The sequence below is a fragment of the Trichosurus vulpecula genome, chromosome 2 (assembly GCF_011100635.1).
Source record: "Trichosurus vulpecula isolate mTriVul1 chromosome 2, mTriVul1.pri, whole genome shotgun sequence".
Taxonomy (NCBI): Eukaryota; Metazoa; Chordata; class Mammalia; order Diprotodontia; family Phalangeridae; genus Trichosurus; species Trichosurus vulpecula.
In genome coordinates, this window is record NC_050574.1 from 271,845,583 (window position 1) to 271,862,852 (window position 17,270).

The 17,270-nt window shown below is 51.1% G+C and overlaps 1 protein-coding gene across 2 annotated transcripts in view; it reads right to left on the reverse strand.

The window, feature by feature from the left end:
• The window catches only part of PHLDB1 (pleckstrin homology like domain family B member 1), a 69,145-nt gene that overhangs the window by 37,413 nt on the left and 14,462 nt on the right, over positions 1 to 17,270 (reverse strand). For both annotated transcript variants that reach the window (XM_036746780.1, XM_036746779.1), the window contains exons 5-9: positions 10,427 to 10,552; positions 7,147 to 8,489; positions 2,518 to 2,799; positions 1,655 to 1,795; positions 1,397 to 1,534 (exon numbers count right to left, since the gene is read on the reverse strand). In XM_036746780.1, the coding sequence (XP_036602675.1) occupies positions 1,397 to 1,534; positions 1,655 to 1,795; positions 2,518 to 2,799; positions 7,147 to 8,489; positions 10,427 to 10,552 (2,030 nt within the window). The remainder of the gene's footprint in view (positions 1 to 1,396; positions 1,535 to 1,654; positions 1,796 to 2,517; positions 2,800 to 7,146; positions 8,490 to 10,426; positions 10,553 to 17,270) is intronic.

Here is a 17,270-nt window from a genome sequence, read left to right on the forward strand (position 1 = left end):
TGACCCCCATTAGACTGTAAGCTCCATGAGGGCATGGATGGGGTCTTATCTAAACTTTGCATTTCTCCCACATACATAGTGACTAGCACAGTGCTCTGCAGAATAAGCCCTTAGGTACCTTGGAGTTCCTGATGGTGATTACACTAAGATGTGGTTTATGTCAAGGCCCTTCTATAGGCACATTCCCCCAACACCGTACCTCCTCTATACCCCACAGAAGAGCATCTGAGTTGTATTTTCTACCCCTAGTTCCCTTCCCCCATCCTTTTCTGATTAGTAGCTCCGGGGTCCCACACCAAAAAGAGAAGGAAACAGCATTAGAGGGGAGAGGTCAGGGGCACACAGGTGCCCGTGGAGTTAGTGCAGAAGTGGGCAAAGCCGGAGAGCTGCCCTAGGGGCAGTGGGCACAACTCCTACCTAGGGCAGCACTGGCAGTTAGGATGGCATGCGGAGGGCCTATGGAGGGCCCATGACAATTATTAGAGAGGGTGTTAGTGCAGGCCTGGCTGGCAAGCATGGGATTAATCTGGCACAGACTATGGGAGTGTGGTTTGGGGGACCCAGAGCCCAACGCTCCAAAAAGAAAAAAAAATAGTTCCTCAAAAAAGGAGAGGAAGAGGAAAAAGACTTGCAGAAATTCCAGGAGTGGGAAAGATCCTCATAAAAATAATGTCAGATCCAGAAACAAATGCCCCCCTCTTCATTTCAGACCCCTTGGTACGATGTTGGGCTCTTCAGGCTCAGCTGGCATGGCACCTGTGAGACGGAGTGGCCCTGCAGGCTGGCACAAGATCTGAAAGGTTCAGGGGCAGAAAGCTGGGACTATCTGGGATGGAGAATATTCCAGAGGACAAGCACTGGGGGATGGGGTAGGGGGCAGGTACAAAAGGACAGGGACCAAGAAGGCAACATGGGCTGGTCAGTTTTTGAGAGCTGGGTCCATATTACCTGGGTCTGGACATTAACAGGGCTTTGCCTGCTAGGGCACCAGGCACTAGGGCTGGGCCATACAGAATCACAGCCAACCCAGAAGGGGGACGTTGAAAACCGAATTGCTCCTCTGTTCCAATGGTGTTTCCCCTACCAAAAAGGTGGTTCTAGACCTTTGCAAAGGATAAGCCCAGGTACCTATTAAGTGCCCAGGGGAAGCCAGCATTGGCAAAGTCCCTGACACCCAGAGGCAGCAGAGAGAGACCTAGAGAGAGGAGAGGCCCAGCACCCTGACAGTGCCCCTGCCCAAGCTGGCATCCTCCACAAAGGACAAGGCTTCATGACCTATGGGGGTGGCACAGAGAAGCCCCATCCCCAATGGAGAGGGTGATACCGACACCAAGCTTCCATCTCTCACAGGCAGTGAGTGCCTCAGACACAGCTGAGGTGCCCACTTGCAGGTTACCTTGTCCCTCTCCTTCTGCATGCCTGTCTCCAGCACCAGCAGCTTCTCCTGCACCTGGTCCACAGCTTTCTGCTCCTTCTGTAGCAGTGCCCGCTCTGCCTCCCGTTCCCCCTGAAGCAGCGCCCGTTCCATCTCAGCCTGTGGGCACAGCCCAGGGTCCGTGTCACAACTGGGGGAGTCCAAGCCCTCAGTCCTGGGGGGGCAGGAGGGTGGCGAGTCCTCTCAAAGTCCGCCAGACTGTTCTGTAGGCACACTCACCTCTCTTGCCGATTCCTGCAGCTGGTGTTCCAGCTCCTTTACTCTGCCCTTGAGTTGCTCCACACGCCCAAGTGCCTTTGCCCGCTCCTCCTCCAGGGCCAACACCTCGCCCTGGAGCTTGGAACCCGGAGCATCTTCATGCTGCAGAACAGAGAAGCCGTAAGACTCAGAGGGACTGGGCCAAACCTCCTCTGGGGTGTCAGACTGGAAGATGGGGGGCAAAAACAGTCATCTGCACCACCCTTCCCCTATTTCCCCACCCAGGGGACCCCACAGAAAAAGCTGACTCATTTAAAGTGAGTAATGATTTATAATAGGAATGCCAAGCCTAGGTGGGGCCTCAAGGCCAAAGTTGGGGGGGGTCATAAAAAGTTTATGGTCTTTGAAACCTAGAAGACTATCCCCCTTCTCTTCTCCTCCCTCCTTCCTCTCACCCCTCACCCCTTACCTTCCCCCTCATCTCCCTTCTCTTCTTCCCAATATCCCATCCCCTATCCTCAGCCTCCTTTTTTCTTATAATGAATCATCCCCAATACCACTTCTCAACTCCATCACACTACCTCATCCCAAAATCCCTCCCTACTTCGTAGAACCTAATTTCCCATCTCCAGGCCCTTCCTGTTCTTGGCCCCGGCCCTGGTAACCACCCCCCATTCTAATCTCCATTCCCCAAATCTCCCTTCCTGGACTCCTTCCCCCCACCTCCCATGCTATTTCTCATCTGGACTCTCCTTCCTGTCCTCCCCAGATTCCCTCCATCATCCTCAGCCCTCATCTCAAGCCTGTCCTCACCAACCCCTTCTCCCCAAGACTCTCTCCGCCCTCCACTGTTCTGCCTCTAGACCTGGGACTCTACCCCTCACCTCTTGCTGGGTGCTTTCAGTACTGCTACACTCCTCCTTCAGATTCTCCTCATCAGAGCGCTCCACACTCTCCCAGAGCCTCTGGGTGGCCCCACTGGGATCCTCAGGGCCCCGTCCAGAGGTTCCGGTTGCCCCAGGCAGGCTCCTGGAGGGTCTTCTGCCTGCTAGGGCCAAGGCCATGGCAGCCTCACTGATGCTGGGCAGCTCCCCTACCTCAGAGCCCCCATCGGCCCGGCTGTACTCAGCACACAAGTTCAGGATGGTCTCTAGACGCTGGCGTTCCTGGGGGAGAGAGCAGGAAAGACTAAAGGCACAGCACACCCCGTCTCCAAACCTGACCGTGACTCCCACCTCCCAAACGTTGAGAAAGCTTGGGTCATGGAAATTGGAACTGGGTGAAACCTCAGATGCCACTTAGTCCTTCTCTCCTCTGATGCCTACCACCTGTGTGGCCTTAGCCAGCCACTGCAACCTTCTGAGCCTCAGTTTCTTCATCTGTAAATGAGGGGGTTGGACTAGATGACCTCTGAGGTCCCTTCCAGCTCTTCATCAATTGAGAACTCCTATGACTCTCCCCAAAGTTAGATCCACACTCTAGGCAGGGTGGGGGGGGTGGATTTTAGCAGACAGGAGGAGGTCCAGAGGATAGGGATACAGCTAAATCCTCCCAGTCTTCCCAACCTAAATCCAGAACTCTCTCCACCATGACTGCTCTGCTACCACTCTCATGCCAATAGGGAAGGCTAACACCCAAACCCATGAAGGAACAGGGGACAGTTAACTCTTCTGGCACTGCCCTGGTCTAAATCTGGTCAGTGTCTTAGGGCCCTCAGTCCTTCCCTCCTTAGGTCCAACCTCCAAGAACCCTTGGGAGAATGGGAAGGAGAGGAGAAAGGAAGGACTGACCCCTAAAATGGGCTGAATAACTAAAGGCACCTCCTTCTGCCTGCCCACATGAGCAGCTATCCTTCCCCACCCTCCCCCTCATTTCCTTTCACTTTTCATTCTGTACCCCAATGGGGCACCCGCAAAGAAACACCCAGGTACTTGGACGTGCTGACAGTCACATGTATAAAACACAGAGACACACAGACAGGTACATGTGCATAGAACAAGAAATACACAGAACACACAACGGCAGGGATACAGCTTTATCTTCTCCTTCCTACCTTACACCCAAATCAACATGAGCCTTGGGCACCATGCCAATGGGCAGGGCTAATTCCCAATCCCACTGAAGGGCAGCTTTCTTGAAACTGTTCCCAGGCCTAGGTCCCTATCTGACCTGACCCTCAATCCTTGGGTCCTTAGTCCCATCCCAGTCACCAGGATATAGCCACCATCTCTCCTCAGTAACCTGAGGGACCAGGGCCAAATCATGCCCCTAAGATGCCAATGCACACCAGGGCATCCCCCCAAGCAAGAGACCGGGCCCCATCCCCACCCCAAAAGAATCCCTAACCCTGGCAAAGTTCTTTTCTTCCTCCAAACCCCCAAAGTTCCTTTCCCCCCTTCATCTCCCACCAGCTCAGACAAATATCTCACCTGACCTCCCTCCTGTTCTTTGCCCTGTTCCATGGCCAAAAAGACCCGGAACCCACGTCCCGCCACCCCAGGAGGCTGGGCTCTTTTTCCTCCTCCCCCTGCCTCAGGACACAGATAAGCAGCTGCTACAGAGATGGGAGGGGCAGGCAGTTTCCAAGCCTTAAAGTGGCAGGTTGGGGCAGGTCAGGGCCTTTGCGATGTGGGAAGCTGGGGAAAAGAGAACTGGACCCACTACTCAGTCCCATAACCTACAGTGACTGTTCTCCCAGGACAGGGACATCCCAGGATCTAGTCTAGGCTAGCAAGAAAAGCTCAAGCGAGCCCCTCCTCAGGAGTGGGGAATTCTTTCCCAGATCTGAGCAAAAATAATGAGGGTGGGAAGAATGATAAAGAGAATCTGTTCTTCCTCCTTCACTTTCTCCCTGCTTCCCCCCCCCTCCCTTTCCCTGAGCTATCCTGGGAATCCCAGGCCCCCACCCAGCTCAGATGCCAGTTCAGAGACAGCTGCCCAGAGGCTTTCCCATCCCCCAGACCCCTCCACACAGGGAGAGAGAGACATACAGACCTGGCTCTAGGGGCCTGGCCAAAAGTACCCTCTCCTCTCTGAGCAGGCTCCCTTCTCAGACCATCTGACCCCCACTTGGCCAGGTGAGCACCATGGCTTGGGAGAGGGCAGAGAAGTATCTGATCCCAGTCTGGTCCTGGGCACTGGGCTGGATTGTGGGCTGAGAGGTTAGCTGGGGACAGAAGGAGGAGCCTGTGCCTGCTCCACAAACCCCTCCAGTCCAGAGTCTGCCCTCAGTCTATCCCGTTATCATTTTGGCAGAGCGTTCTCTGCCTAGACAACTGCCTAATCATCTAAACCCCCTTCTATTTGTCCTGGAAGGGGAGGGGAGCCCTAAGGGGGGAAAAGAAAGGAGAGGTGCCTGGGCTCTTACTACACTCTTCAATGATGATGTTGTTAATAATAATAATAATATCACATTTCAATAGTGCTTTAAGGTTTAAAGCATTTTCCTCATGACCACCCTCATGGTGGGTATTACATTTTACTACTACACCCCCTTTCCCTTTTACAAATAAGAAAATTGAGGCTTTAAAAGGTTAAGTATCTTGCTTATGGCCACATGACTAGTAATATTCACAAGCCACAAAGTTCCTTATAAATGTGGGTACATTAAAGCTTAAACTATTAAGGCTTAAAGCTGCACTAAGAGTTTGCGGATACTCTGTAACATGCACATATACATACAATATACATATAAATGTTCAGATATTGTGTTATATTAAATTATTTTGTTATAGAATATAATAATAAATCATATATTATATCAAATATATTACATCTCATATCATTGTATTGTGTTGTATACAAATGCTATAGGAGTTTGAGAACTGACTGGCATCCTAGGATCCTAGGATTTGTAGTTACGAGAGATAAGCATTCCCTCTTAGCCTTGAGAACAGGTTGGGACTATTACAATTTTTCAGTTGAAAGGTGGACTTGAGTCATGTCCAGGGGTTCTTAAAGGGAAACGTAACACAAATGCACGATTAGTGAAATTGTGAACTGGTTCAGCCATTGTGGGAGGTAATTTCAAACTATGTCCCAAAAGCTATTTAAAAATAAATGAATGAATGAATGTGAGTACAAGATAACTTTTTGACCCTAGGTGAAGCATCTAACCCAGAGATGTCAAACATGCAGCCCCCAGACAACCCTCCTGAGTAGGCCCAGACCAGAATAAAGTGAAATTGGGATATATTTAACAAAATTAATAAAAATATAAAGTAATGTAGATGATATTACATTTTAAAACTAAATCAATATTGCAGCCCACGGGATCCTTATTGCAAATGAGTGGTCCTCATTTCTACTTGAACTTGACCCCACTGATTCAATCCTTTTAGTTTCTTCATTTGTGACTGGATAAAAATGGAACCTACCTCGCAGGGTAGGCTCAAATGAAGTAATGTGTATGAAATGCTCTGCAAACCTTAAAGTACCATTTAAATTTATTTATTTCAATGTCAGGTATTATTAGTAGAAGTTATCAGCATTGTCATATCACATGTCAAAGGAAAGATATAAACTCGGGTTACCAGTCCTGTCAGAATGGCATTCATGCTGGCGTAGTTAGAAGGAAAACACAGGATGGCAATAGCATTTACATGGAGGGAACACTGGACCAGAAGTCAGGAGAAATGGGTTCTAATCTTGTGTCTACCACTAACTAGCTGTGTGACTTTGGGTAAGTCGTTTCCCTTCTCTGGACCTTAGGTGCTCATTTGTAATGGCATCTACATTGTTTTAAGGTCTTTTTGAGTTCTTTACCAGGCTTATATCCCAAGGAAGCCGCAGATAAGAAAAAAGTCCTCATGTATTCCAAAATATTTGTAGCAGCACTTTTTGTGATAGCTAAGAATTAGAAACAAAGTAGATGTTCATCAATTGGGAAATGGCTAAACAAACTGTGGTATAAGAATCTAACGGAATATGACTGTGCTGTAAGAAATTATGTGTGCCATGAAAACAGAGAAGCATGGAAAGATTTATATGAACTGATACAGAGTAAGGTAAAGGGAGCCAGGAAAACAACATATACACCTACGACAGTGTAAAGAGAAAGAACAACCTCACACCAAAGAATCAGAAGTGAATTGACAAAATTATAAAGATCGAGCATGACTCAAATGAAGAGGTATGAGGACACCCAAACCCATCTCTTTTGACTCTGCCTTTGATACCCGGGTCTAAATCTTATCATTGTCTTATGACCCCCAATCTTTCCCGATCAGGTCTCCAGGTGTTATTCATCACATATGTTTTTGAACTTTTTCAATGTATCAGCTATGCTGATTTTTTTTCCTCTTTGGAAGAAATACTAATTGTTATATGGAATGTTTCTCTGAGAGGGGGAGGGGGGAAGGATAATGGAGATAACCATGATGATGTAAGAAACAGAAGACACTAATAAAAACTTATAGAAAAATGTTAAGGTGTCTTCCCTTTCAAACATTCAGTGGGTCTTGGGTTCTGTACCAGGGAACCCAGCCCCCCCAGGCATGCCCAGGCTCACTCACCAGCCGCTCCATCTCTTGCTCCCGGAGCCGCTCCTGCCTCTGGCGCCGGTGGTACTCCAGCAGGTCATCTTCATTGTCACTGATTTCAGTGATGCTGTTCTTTCTCTCCCGGGGAGCCGGCACCCGGAGCTCCCCACTTGAGAGTTTCCTCTGGGCCCGAGGACTCTGTCGGGGTGAGGCTCCCGTTAAGGAGCCAAGACTGTAGGCTGGGCTCAAGCCACCACCGAAGCTGCCCTTTCGAGGCACCAATGGCTCTCCGAGGGTGGGTGAGGGGCTCCTCGTCCGACGGCCCCTCCCACCCAGGGTGAGGGTGAAGTCTTCAGAGGAGGCTGCGTGTGCTGCCCAGCGGCGGCTCCTGGGACTCTCAGCTATGTCCCTGGTAAGCTTAGCGTCTGGAGTGGCCCGTGCAGGCATAGGAGACAGTGGGGAGGCCCGCCGAGACAGGGATGGGCTCAGGGGTGGGAGCTCCCGCATGCTCTCCGGACCTCCTCGCCGGCCCAGGCGAGGACTCTCTGGTGGCTGCAGGGATCGGGTCCCCATCCCATCTGAAAAGGTTCTGCCCACCAGCTGCCGTGAAGGACTGGTCATCATTGTTCGCTCAGTGCCTGGCAGCTCCCGGAAAGGGCTAGGTGGCCGCTCCTGGAGGGTGCTGGCCTTGCTCCGGGGGGCAGGGATGGGAGGCTGGAACTTGGGACTGCCAGGAATGCTGGTGGACTGGCTTCGTACACTGCCATCAGGGTATTCACTCAGGCTGATGGCCACAACGGGCACCGACACCCCCAGCCGTGGGTTCTCAGTGGCTTTGCGGGCCTCTGCCAGCACTGTAGCAGCAGGACTATCAGTCAGCAGACCTCGCCGGCCTGGGCTTGAAGGCCCTTCATGGATCCCTTTCCTGCCCAGCCGGGGGCTCTCTACTGGGCGGGCAGCACCGGGTCGGATCTGTGGGGGCTGTAAGGCCAGATGGTAGCTTGAAGAGCGGGCAGGGACCAGGGGGGGAATGGCCGGGCTTGGTTCCTGCCCTCCAGGTGAGTGGCTGGCACAGCTGCCACTACTGGCCGGTGAGGAAAGAGGAGAAAAGGGGGGAGAGGTGTTCTCATAGCTGGAGCCCACAGACATGGCCCCTGGGCTAATAGGTGGTGACAGTGTGTAGCGCCCACCATTGGAGAGCGGGGAGCTTGCAGGGACTTTCTTGCCAGTTGCCCCCGGCTCCTCCAGCACCAGGGAGTCCATGATGTCCTGTAGGTCCTTCTCAATGGAGCTCACCAGGGAGCTGGAGCAAGCAGCATGACCCCGGCTGGGGGGCTGAGGGGGGTGGTTCCCATTCACCAGGCTCTCTGACTCAGCTGGGACAGAGCAGACCGAGGTCACGTGGTAAGTCAGGTCTGAATCCCTTACTGGGTCCAGTACCTGGTCCCTACACCTAATCCACTTTCCCCTTCCTCTCCCAATGCATACAGGAGACCCAGGTTCTAGGCTAGGCTTTGATTCTAGCTCTCTGGATGACTTCGGGCAAATGACTTAACTAACCTGAGCCTCACCTGTAAAGTGAGAAAGCTGAACTAAATTATGTCTAAGTTTCCTTCCAGCTCTATTCTAATTCCCAGAGAACGGCAGGAAGTAGAGATCATGGAAAACGAAGTGCTGAGCAACGCTGGGTCCTAAAGCCTGAGTTCCCCCACTAAACACCTCCCAGTGCCTTGGTTTCCCCAACCTCACTTACCTTCTCTGCAAGAAGGGTAGGTTCTGACAGTGTGCTATGGAGATGAGAGAAGTCTGCAGGGAAACTAGGCCAGGTACCCAAAAGGGGCATAACCTGACAGGGCTTAGGCTAGGAAACATGGAATATTCCCCCCATCTAATTCAGGGGAGCCCAAAGAGGGAAAAAAATCACCTGCCTCCCTCCTCCCACAAAGGAGGAAGGGGAGGCTGGAGGTGGCACCATCTGCAACCAATCAGGAGCACTTAGAGGCTAGAGGGGAGGGATCTAGTGCTAATGGCCAGTTCCTGGAAGCTAAAGCAGACATCTAGGTAGAGCTCTGTGGCTCCAATTATCCCCATTAAACTGCTAGCCACAGGAGCTCTCCATTCCTGTCTTGCCCTGCCTGCCCCTCCTCTCCTCCCACTGCCACCCTGGCAGCTCTAGAACCAGTGCTTGCCTCAGTTAGATAGGCCTATAGTAAAGCTGAAGGGCAGGGGAATGAAGGAAGAAGAGGAATGAGGGAGGGGAACTCAGGCAAGACATAGACCAGGAACCCAGTCACATAAATCCCTGGGGAAGCAGAAAAAGTTGTGCTAACAAGGGCCAGAAAGGGAAGGAAGCCATTCCTATCACAAGTTTGGGAACCACTATCATGGAAACCCAAAGGTGGAGTTAAGGAGCCTTGGGCAGAATGGCAGGCAAAGGGGAGGGGGCATTTTCCTTGGCACAGGTAGCATGGGCCTGAGCCACCCGGATTATACTCTTGTACCCACCTTCCCTCACATCTCCTGCCTAGGCCTAACCTTAGCGGCGATGGAAGCTATGCCATCTTATTCTTGGCTCCAACACTAAATTTCCTCCTAAAGGTAATAACCACAGAAAGGTTGTGTGTGTCAGGTTAAAGAGAAAGCCAAAGGTATCTCTCTTCCCACCCCATGTTAGCTGGATGGGGGTAGGGAGGCAGACCCAGGCCCCATGGGCAATTCATATCCTCTCCTACAAAAACCAATAATTCACACACTAGCCCCAGCTGCTGGACTGAGTCACCGGCTGGCAGAGCGCACTCTGGGGGTGGGGCATGAGGAAGAGAACTTTAGTGCTTGCCAGCAGGCAGGAACCAATCTAGCCAGTTTATGGGCATTTGACTGGCATAATCCTTGATCTTCTGCCTCCCCTCAGGCTATGAAAAAGAGTAAAGGCAGGGCACTTCAACAGTGGCATAACTTAGAAGGTTCAGGCCTTAGACCATGCCTGGCACTACATTGTGGGGAATGAGGCTGGCAAAGCTCTTTTTTCTCCTAGGCACATGATCCCCAGGAGAACCTGATACCAGCCAATTGGCACTGCCCTGATCTATCCCAGAGCCTCCGCTGCCTGGCATCCCCTCTGCCTGCTGGGCACTCAGTAGATGATGGGGAGCCAAACCCACTGTATTGTCCTGTGCTGACACTCCAAGTACGTCCATCATGGGAGGGGGCAGCTCTCCTGGGGCCCAGTGTTGGACACTAGTAGTCACTCTAACCCTAGTTCTTTGCGAGGCCAGGCAAACTTCATGGTTCCACCTTCCTCTGTGGTACCTACCTAGGGCAGGGGTATAAGGTGCTCCAGGACCCCTACCTCCGGACGGGATCATGCTTTTCATCCACTTGGCTTCTGCTGGGTGGTTAAATCGGAGGAAGGTGGATTGACCCAGGCACAACATGCAGCCTATAGAAGAAGAAAAAGCCAGAGTTCAGAACTAGGGGTGTCCCTTTTTATTTCACCTCCCTCCCCAAACATGAACCTCGAGGCCAAGAGTCAGTCCTGGGAGCCCAGAACATATACAGGGATTCACATATTTGCTGTGCCTTTCCTGACTTGCCCAGGGTCACACAGCTAGTAAGTGTCTGAGGCCAGATTTGAACTCATGAAGATGCATTTTCCTGACTCTAGGCCTGGTGCTCTATCCACTGTGCCACCTAGCTGCCCCTCACTTATTTACATGCCCTCAAATATAACAGACTCATGACCAAAACTTCACATGTGCCCATACAGGCAAATGAGTCTCCCCCTCCCCCACAAACACACATCCATGCCTGGCACATTGTATAGTACGTGGAAGGAGCATTGGACTAAGGGTAGATGACCTGAGTTCCAGGACCAGTTCTAACATTTAAAAAACATGTGGCCTTGAATAAAACATTCAAAGCTCTACGAACCTCAGTTGCTTCATCGGTAAAGCTGGGAAATTAGCCCTGCCTACATCACATAGTAGTTGTGGGGATCACATAAGATAAGCTTTGTGGACTGTAAAGCACCAGACCAGGGACTCTTCACCTCTTGTGAGTGAATGGACCCCTTTGGGAGTCTTGTGAAGCCTACAACCCCCTTCTCAGAATAATGTTGTTAAATGCATAAAATAAAATGGGATTACAAAAGAATCCAGTTATATTGAAGTCAAAATATTAAGTAAATATTATCAATATATTAAAAACACAAGTTCACAAATTAAAAACCCCTTGGGACCAATGCCCTGCCACTAGGAAGTATGTCTGTATAAACATGCTTATGTGTACTCATGCCTCCTTCTAGATGGCTCAGTTTGAAAGTGGACCATTTACAGATGGGATGGGAGGGGGTGAAGGAACAGAAGATCCTCCTGCTAAAAGCTCTGAGCTCTATTTCTAATTCTGCCCTTGACTGGCAGTGTGGCTCAGGGTGTGTTGCTACCCCTCAATTAGACTTGGTTTCTCTCTAAACTAGAGAGAATCCTGACACCCAAGGAGAGTAAGGAAGGAAGTAGAGTAGTCTAGAACTAGGCCATTTACTGGCTATGTGACCTTTCACCTCAAAGGTCCTCACCTGCAAAACAATGACCTTACGGTTTCTTCCAGCCCTAACACTCTAAGCTTTGGTCCAGAAGATGCTTTGTCAGGAGGGTAGCAAGGGCAAGAAAACACAGAGGAACCCCGGAACTGGAGCCACCCAAGTCAAGACCACTGGACCCTGCCCTTACTAAGCCAATCCCCAGCCTCAGAGCCTAATACATTCCTAGGTAGAAGCACAAGCCTGGTCCTGCCCACATAGTCAAGGGAGTCAGAGCAGGAGCCAGGAAATGTAGCTGGGAGCACCAAGGAGTGTGTACCAAAGCAGGTGTGCCTGCAGGCAACCCAGGCACAAGTTAGCAAATCTTTTTCCACCTCCATCATTACCACTGTGCCAGATGTCCTGTGGGCTCCCATTCACATAAGTTTCTGAGGGAGGTACTCTATTAGGGAGAGGCAGAGAGGACAGGTGGTTCAGGGGATACCCTCAGTGGTCTGTGTTGATGCCACTACCCACTCTTTCCTCTGCCCACACATTCCCTCCATCCCCCACCAGCCTCTAGTCTGCCTAACCTGGTACCACCTGGCACCCCCAAGCTCTATGCCAACATGCAGTTGAGGCTGGCAAGGAAGACTGCATTCTTGGATGCTGAGACAGTTTTGCTCAGGCTGGCAGCAAGGGTAGGGGGCATCTCAGGCCACGTGTCTGCCCTGGCAATTCCCTCTGCCCTGCAGGGAAGGGAGCTGGTAGCTGCTGATGTGTCTGAATGCCAGGGCCACGGACAAAGCTGCAGAAGGAGTTTTTAGTTTTATCCTAAGATCGGTATCACTGACAATACTACCACCTGCCTTAGCTACAAAAGGGTTTACTGTCCTCCTCCCTAGACTAGAGAATATCAGAATACCAGCTCTCCCAAGCCATGCTGGAATCAAGGATCTTAGAGGATGACAGTCAGCCAGGTATATCTGTAGCCATGCCACTGGTCACGTGGAGCCAGCACGAGAATAATGGCAACTTTACTAATCACTACTAATAACAAGCCTAGCTATTTTGAGTTACCCAGTCCTTGCCCCACCCCCTGCCCCCACACACGTACTTTACAGCTATGTAACAAGTTTACTAATGAGCAGCTCTTAGGAACTGGCCCAAGCTCCGAATGGACTGTCTAACCCCAAGAAAGGAAAGGAAAAGAGTTCTTAGAAAACCATACAGTGCCCTGTGGAAGGGAAGGGGGTTAGAAAGGGTAGATGTAGATGGCTCCTTAGCCACCCCCCCCCCCCCCAGCCCACCCAAGGAGTATGCAGATAGGGTGGGACCCCCATGATTGGATCCCACCCACTCCCTCCCTCCCTCCTCCCTCCAGTAGAGGGGGTGTGACCACATTTCCTCCAGGGCTATAAATAGGGGATGCCAGGCAGTGGGGTGAGGGCTGTATTAATAGAGTGGGAAGGAGGCTAGAAGGACAGACGCTGTAGGGCTCTGGACCAAATTAACTTTCTATTTGCACTTGGTGAGAATGAAGATCTGGAGCCCCGGTGGCTGCCTCTGCTCTGCCCCCAACTTGTTCCAGGGCCCATCTGAACTTTGACTTGTTCTTTCTCTACTCTCAACTCCTAAACCATTTCTGTTTTCCCCAGGACTGTCTTCCCTCCCCAACCAGGGAGCCCAGGAACAGTATCTCACCCACACAGCCACAGGCAGAGTCATGGACCTTAATGTGCTAAGGAGTCCGGCTATGCTTCGGCTGGGTGCCAAAATAGGGGGGCTGTACGTTTGGAACAAGAGAGGAGGTACCAGAGACGAGGGGAGTGAGTCTGCCTTCGAAAGGCACACAATACAGACAGCCACTGGTCTCACTCTGCCAGAGACAGGCAGACGGGATCATCCAAAGTGAGGCTGGAGCAAGGAACAGGAGGGTTGGAGAAGGCTTCCTAACACCTCCCACCAGAGACCCTTTCCCTACACTCCACCCCCCACCCCCACCCCTGTCCAGAACAGGACAAGGAGTTCAGTAAAGGTGCCCTAGCCGCTCATTCCCAGCCCAACACACCGGTGAGGATCGCCCTCTGTCCCAGAGGGATTGAGAATGACTGGGGTTTGGTACCCGACCCAACAGTGCCGGTGGAGCCAGAGACCCACAGACCCAGTCTGTGTACCCACAGACCCACGCCGGGTGCCACGGAGCCACGACAGCACCATCACCCCGAGGCAGTCCGCCCAGCGCTGGGCAAGCACACACACCGCTAACAACAGCTGGAAGGGGAGAAGGACCCCCGCCTGCTCCCGCACCCCCGGATCACCCCCGCACGCAGCGCAGCGTGCCTCCCGGTGCCCGGGCCACTCTCCCCGCCTCCGGTTCCCCGGCCTCAGCTTGGCCCCGAGCCAGTAACTCACCAGCCGAGCCTGGACCTCCTGGGCGCTCGGGCTCCAGCTCCAGCTCTGGCCCGGCCAGGCTCGGCCCGGCCCCCGGGCTCCGGCTCCGGCTCCCGCTCCGGCTCCACAGCCCGGCCCGGGGCCTATTGAGGGGGCGGGCCCGACCTCCCGCACAGCCACTGGAGCGGACCGGGGCGGGGCCGGGGCCGGGCAGGGGCTGGGGCTGGGGCTGGGGCTAGGGAGGTGGGGGGAAGGAGGGAGGAGGGACAAAGGAGAAGCGGAGGGAGGGGAAGAGGAAGTGATGGAGGACTAGGGAGGGGAGGAGAGAGAGAGGGAGAGGACCAAGGGAGATGGATAAGGAGAGAGGGATGGATAGGGAAGAGAGATAAGCAAGACCCTGACTCCCAAAGTCGGCGGTTCTAAGAGGCGGGGGGCAGAGGTGGAAAAGGGACACCCCAGGAAAAGGATGAGAAGATGGGGGAAGGCGAGACGCACAAAGCAGTCCTGAGTGGTGGTGGAAGGAGGAGGTTGAGGGGAGCTCCGAGGTAAGGGTGACAAGAGACTACAAGTGTCTCCACCCACCACCCACCCTTCTCTAAGAAGCTGGAAAGAGATTAGGAGTCAGGAGACCTGGTAGAAGGGCCTCATTCTGCCATTAACTTGTTATATGTCTTTGGGCAATGGGTTCCTGCTTTTTCCCTCACCAAAACCTTGTGAGACAGGTCCTGAAAGTATTATCCCCATTTTTCAGATAAAAAAAAAAAAGAACCTGCTACTTACTAAATGACCAAGAACAAATCACTTCTCTTCCCTGGGATTTTGGTGTCTCTTCTTTAAAAGAAGAGAGTTGGTCTAGCTGGCCTGTGCTGCCCCTTCTAACTCCAAAGCAACTATTTCTATGGATCTCAGTCACAAAGCTCCTAGGTCCTTTGCTTGAACCCAAGCGCTATGATACCCAGTCTAGGATTATTTAATCTATAATGACAGACATAATAATAATGTAGATAATATAGTAATTACCGTAACATTTATATAGCACTTTACATGTTAGTTTGAGCCTCACAACACTCCTGAGAGGTAGGGTTATCACCCCCATTTTGCAAATAAGGAAAACTGAGGCAGATGGGGGTTAAGAGACTTGTCCAGGGTCACACAGGTTGTGTGTCTGAGGCAGGATTCAAAATTAGATCTTCTTGATTCCAAACGCAGCACTCTATGAACTGGACTAACTTGTTGCTTTTAATCTATACTACTCCCCTCTACAAACCCTTCTCTCTGGGCTTCCGTTTCCTCATCTACAGAAGGAGGAGAGTGGATTAGATGATTTTGAAGGCTCCTTCCAGCTCTGTCATTCTGTGGTTCTGTGTTGGGGGAAAGGAGGACGTGGGTAAGAAGACCCCCGAGGAGAGTCTGAAGAGTCTTCAGAGACCTCACTGGGTAGTCAGTTTTGACCCTACTATCTTCTTCTGTAAGAAATGACTAGCTCAATGCGTCCTCTGAATCCCCAAGACTTCTGTAAAGAAGGTCTGTGATGACGATGATGATGATGATTGGGAGCATTTCTATGTTTTAAGTTTTATAGATCTCTTATTTGATCCTCACAACAACCCTGGGAAATAGGCGCTATTATTATGCACATTTTACAGGTGAAGAAACTGAGAGAGACAGAAGTGACCTGCCCTAGCTCTCACAGCTAATAAGTATCTATGACCAGACATGAACACGGCTTTTCCTGACTCTAGGACTAGAGAGCTCTATCCACTTTACCATGCAGCTGCCTTGGATGCCTGTAATAGGTAGGCAGCTTGTGAACCCAAACCTCCTCACTTCCGTGATTTAACAAATCCCCCTCCCAAACACACTCAGAGGGCTCACAAGAATCAGGCCCAGTTTCTTCTAGGTTCTCCCAGCCTCCCAATGTGACTGGATATATTGTCCAAGCCAGCAGCCCATTTCAACGGCTGGGATCCTGGTGCTCAGCTCCTCCCTATCCCATCCTGGGAATCACTCACAGTTACCTTGTAGCTGGAACCCCCAAGGTCACAAGCAGGGAGGGCCAGCCAGCCAGACACAACACCAACCCAACCACCCTCCCCAAATAGAAGTCCATGACACACAATGAGCCAAATCGGGCATTACAGTGCCCACATAAAGACAGACACACAAACATAGATTCTCACAAAGAGCTTCTCTTTCATGTAGAGATTTCCCTTTCTTCCCCACCCCTCATAGTTACAGTATTGAACATAACCTCAGAAGCTATCCAATCTCCTCATTTGACAAATGAGAAAACTGAGGCTCGGAGAGTCCTCCTCCTTCCAAAAGGGATGGTTGGGGTACCTACTGGTGGCTTGGATTAGAAGAAGAGAGGTTAAATGATTTGCTCAAGTCACACAGCCAGAGCTGGGCCTTGAACCCAGGCTGTCTCTTTCCACTGGATCATTACACCTCTTACAGGGAACACTCTTACACTCTTCCGTTTCACATATGCACATATCCACCCAGGGTGCGCACCCCTACACAGAGAAATAGGCACATTTCTTGTACAACTCACTCTTCTCACTTTCATGTAGTACTGTCTTCTCTCATACAATCGCACACAACACTGACACCCACATTATACTCTCAACCACGTATCCACACGGCCCTAGAGAGATTCTAGAGTGTGACTCAGATTTCTAGAGAAATAACCAGACAAATTTTCCATCCCCAATGAGCCCTCTCCTTTTAGCCGTCTCTCCTCTTCTGATGGGAGGGGAAGGAACCAAAAGATTTCAGATGCAAGTGGGGAAAGCCTTTTTTTTTTAAAAATAAAGAAATCTCAGCAGGAAGAATGATTCACCCATCTGGAAACTATGAGAGCAAGCTGGACAGATACAGACCAACATAAGAGAATGCTTGCCAGTGTGAAATATGACAGAAGGACACGTAAGGGAGGAAGTTTCACCATCCCTTTTCCCTCTGTTTTTTTCCAGCCTGACAGGAAAGAGATGGGGCTTCTTTTCTTTTTCCCAGAGGAATCTCATAGGATCACAGAACTAGAGGTAGAAGGGACGTTAGATGCCATCTAGTCTAACTGCCTCATTTTATAGATGAGGAAACCAAGGTTACTTGCCTAAAAGAAAATGTCTGAGCGGAAATTTGAACCCCAGTTGTCTGAATCTAGGTCCAATATTCTTTTCACTGTAATATGTTGCCTCTCAGAGATTACTTAGCAGATGATGGCTGCATTCCACTGATCCCTGGG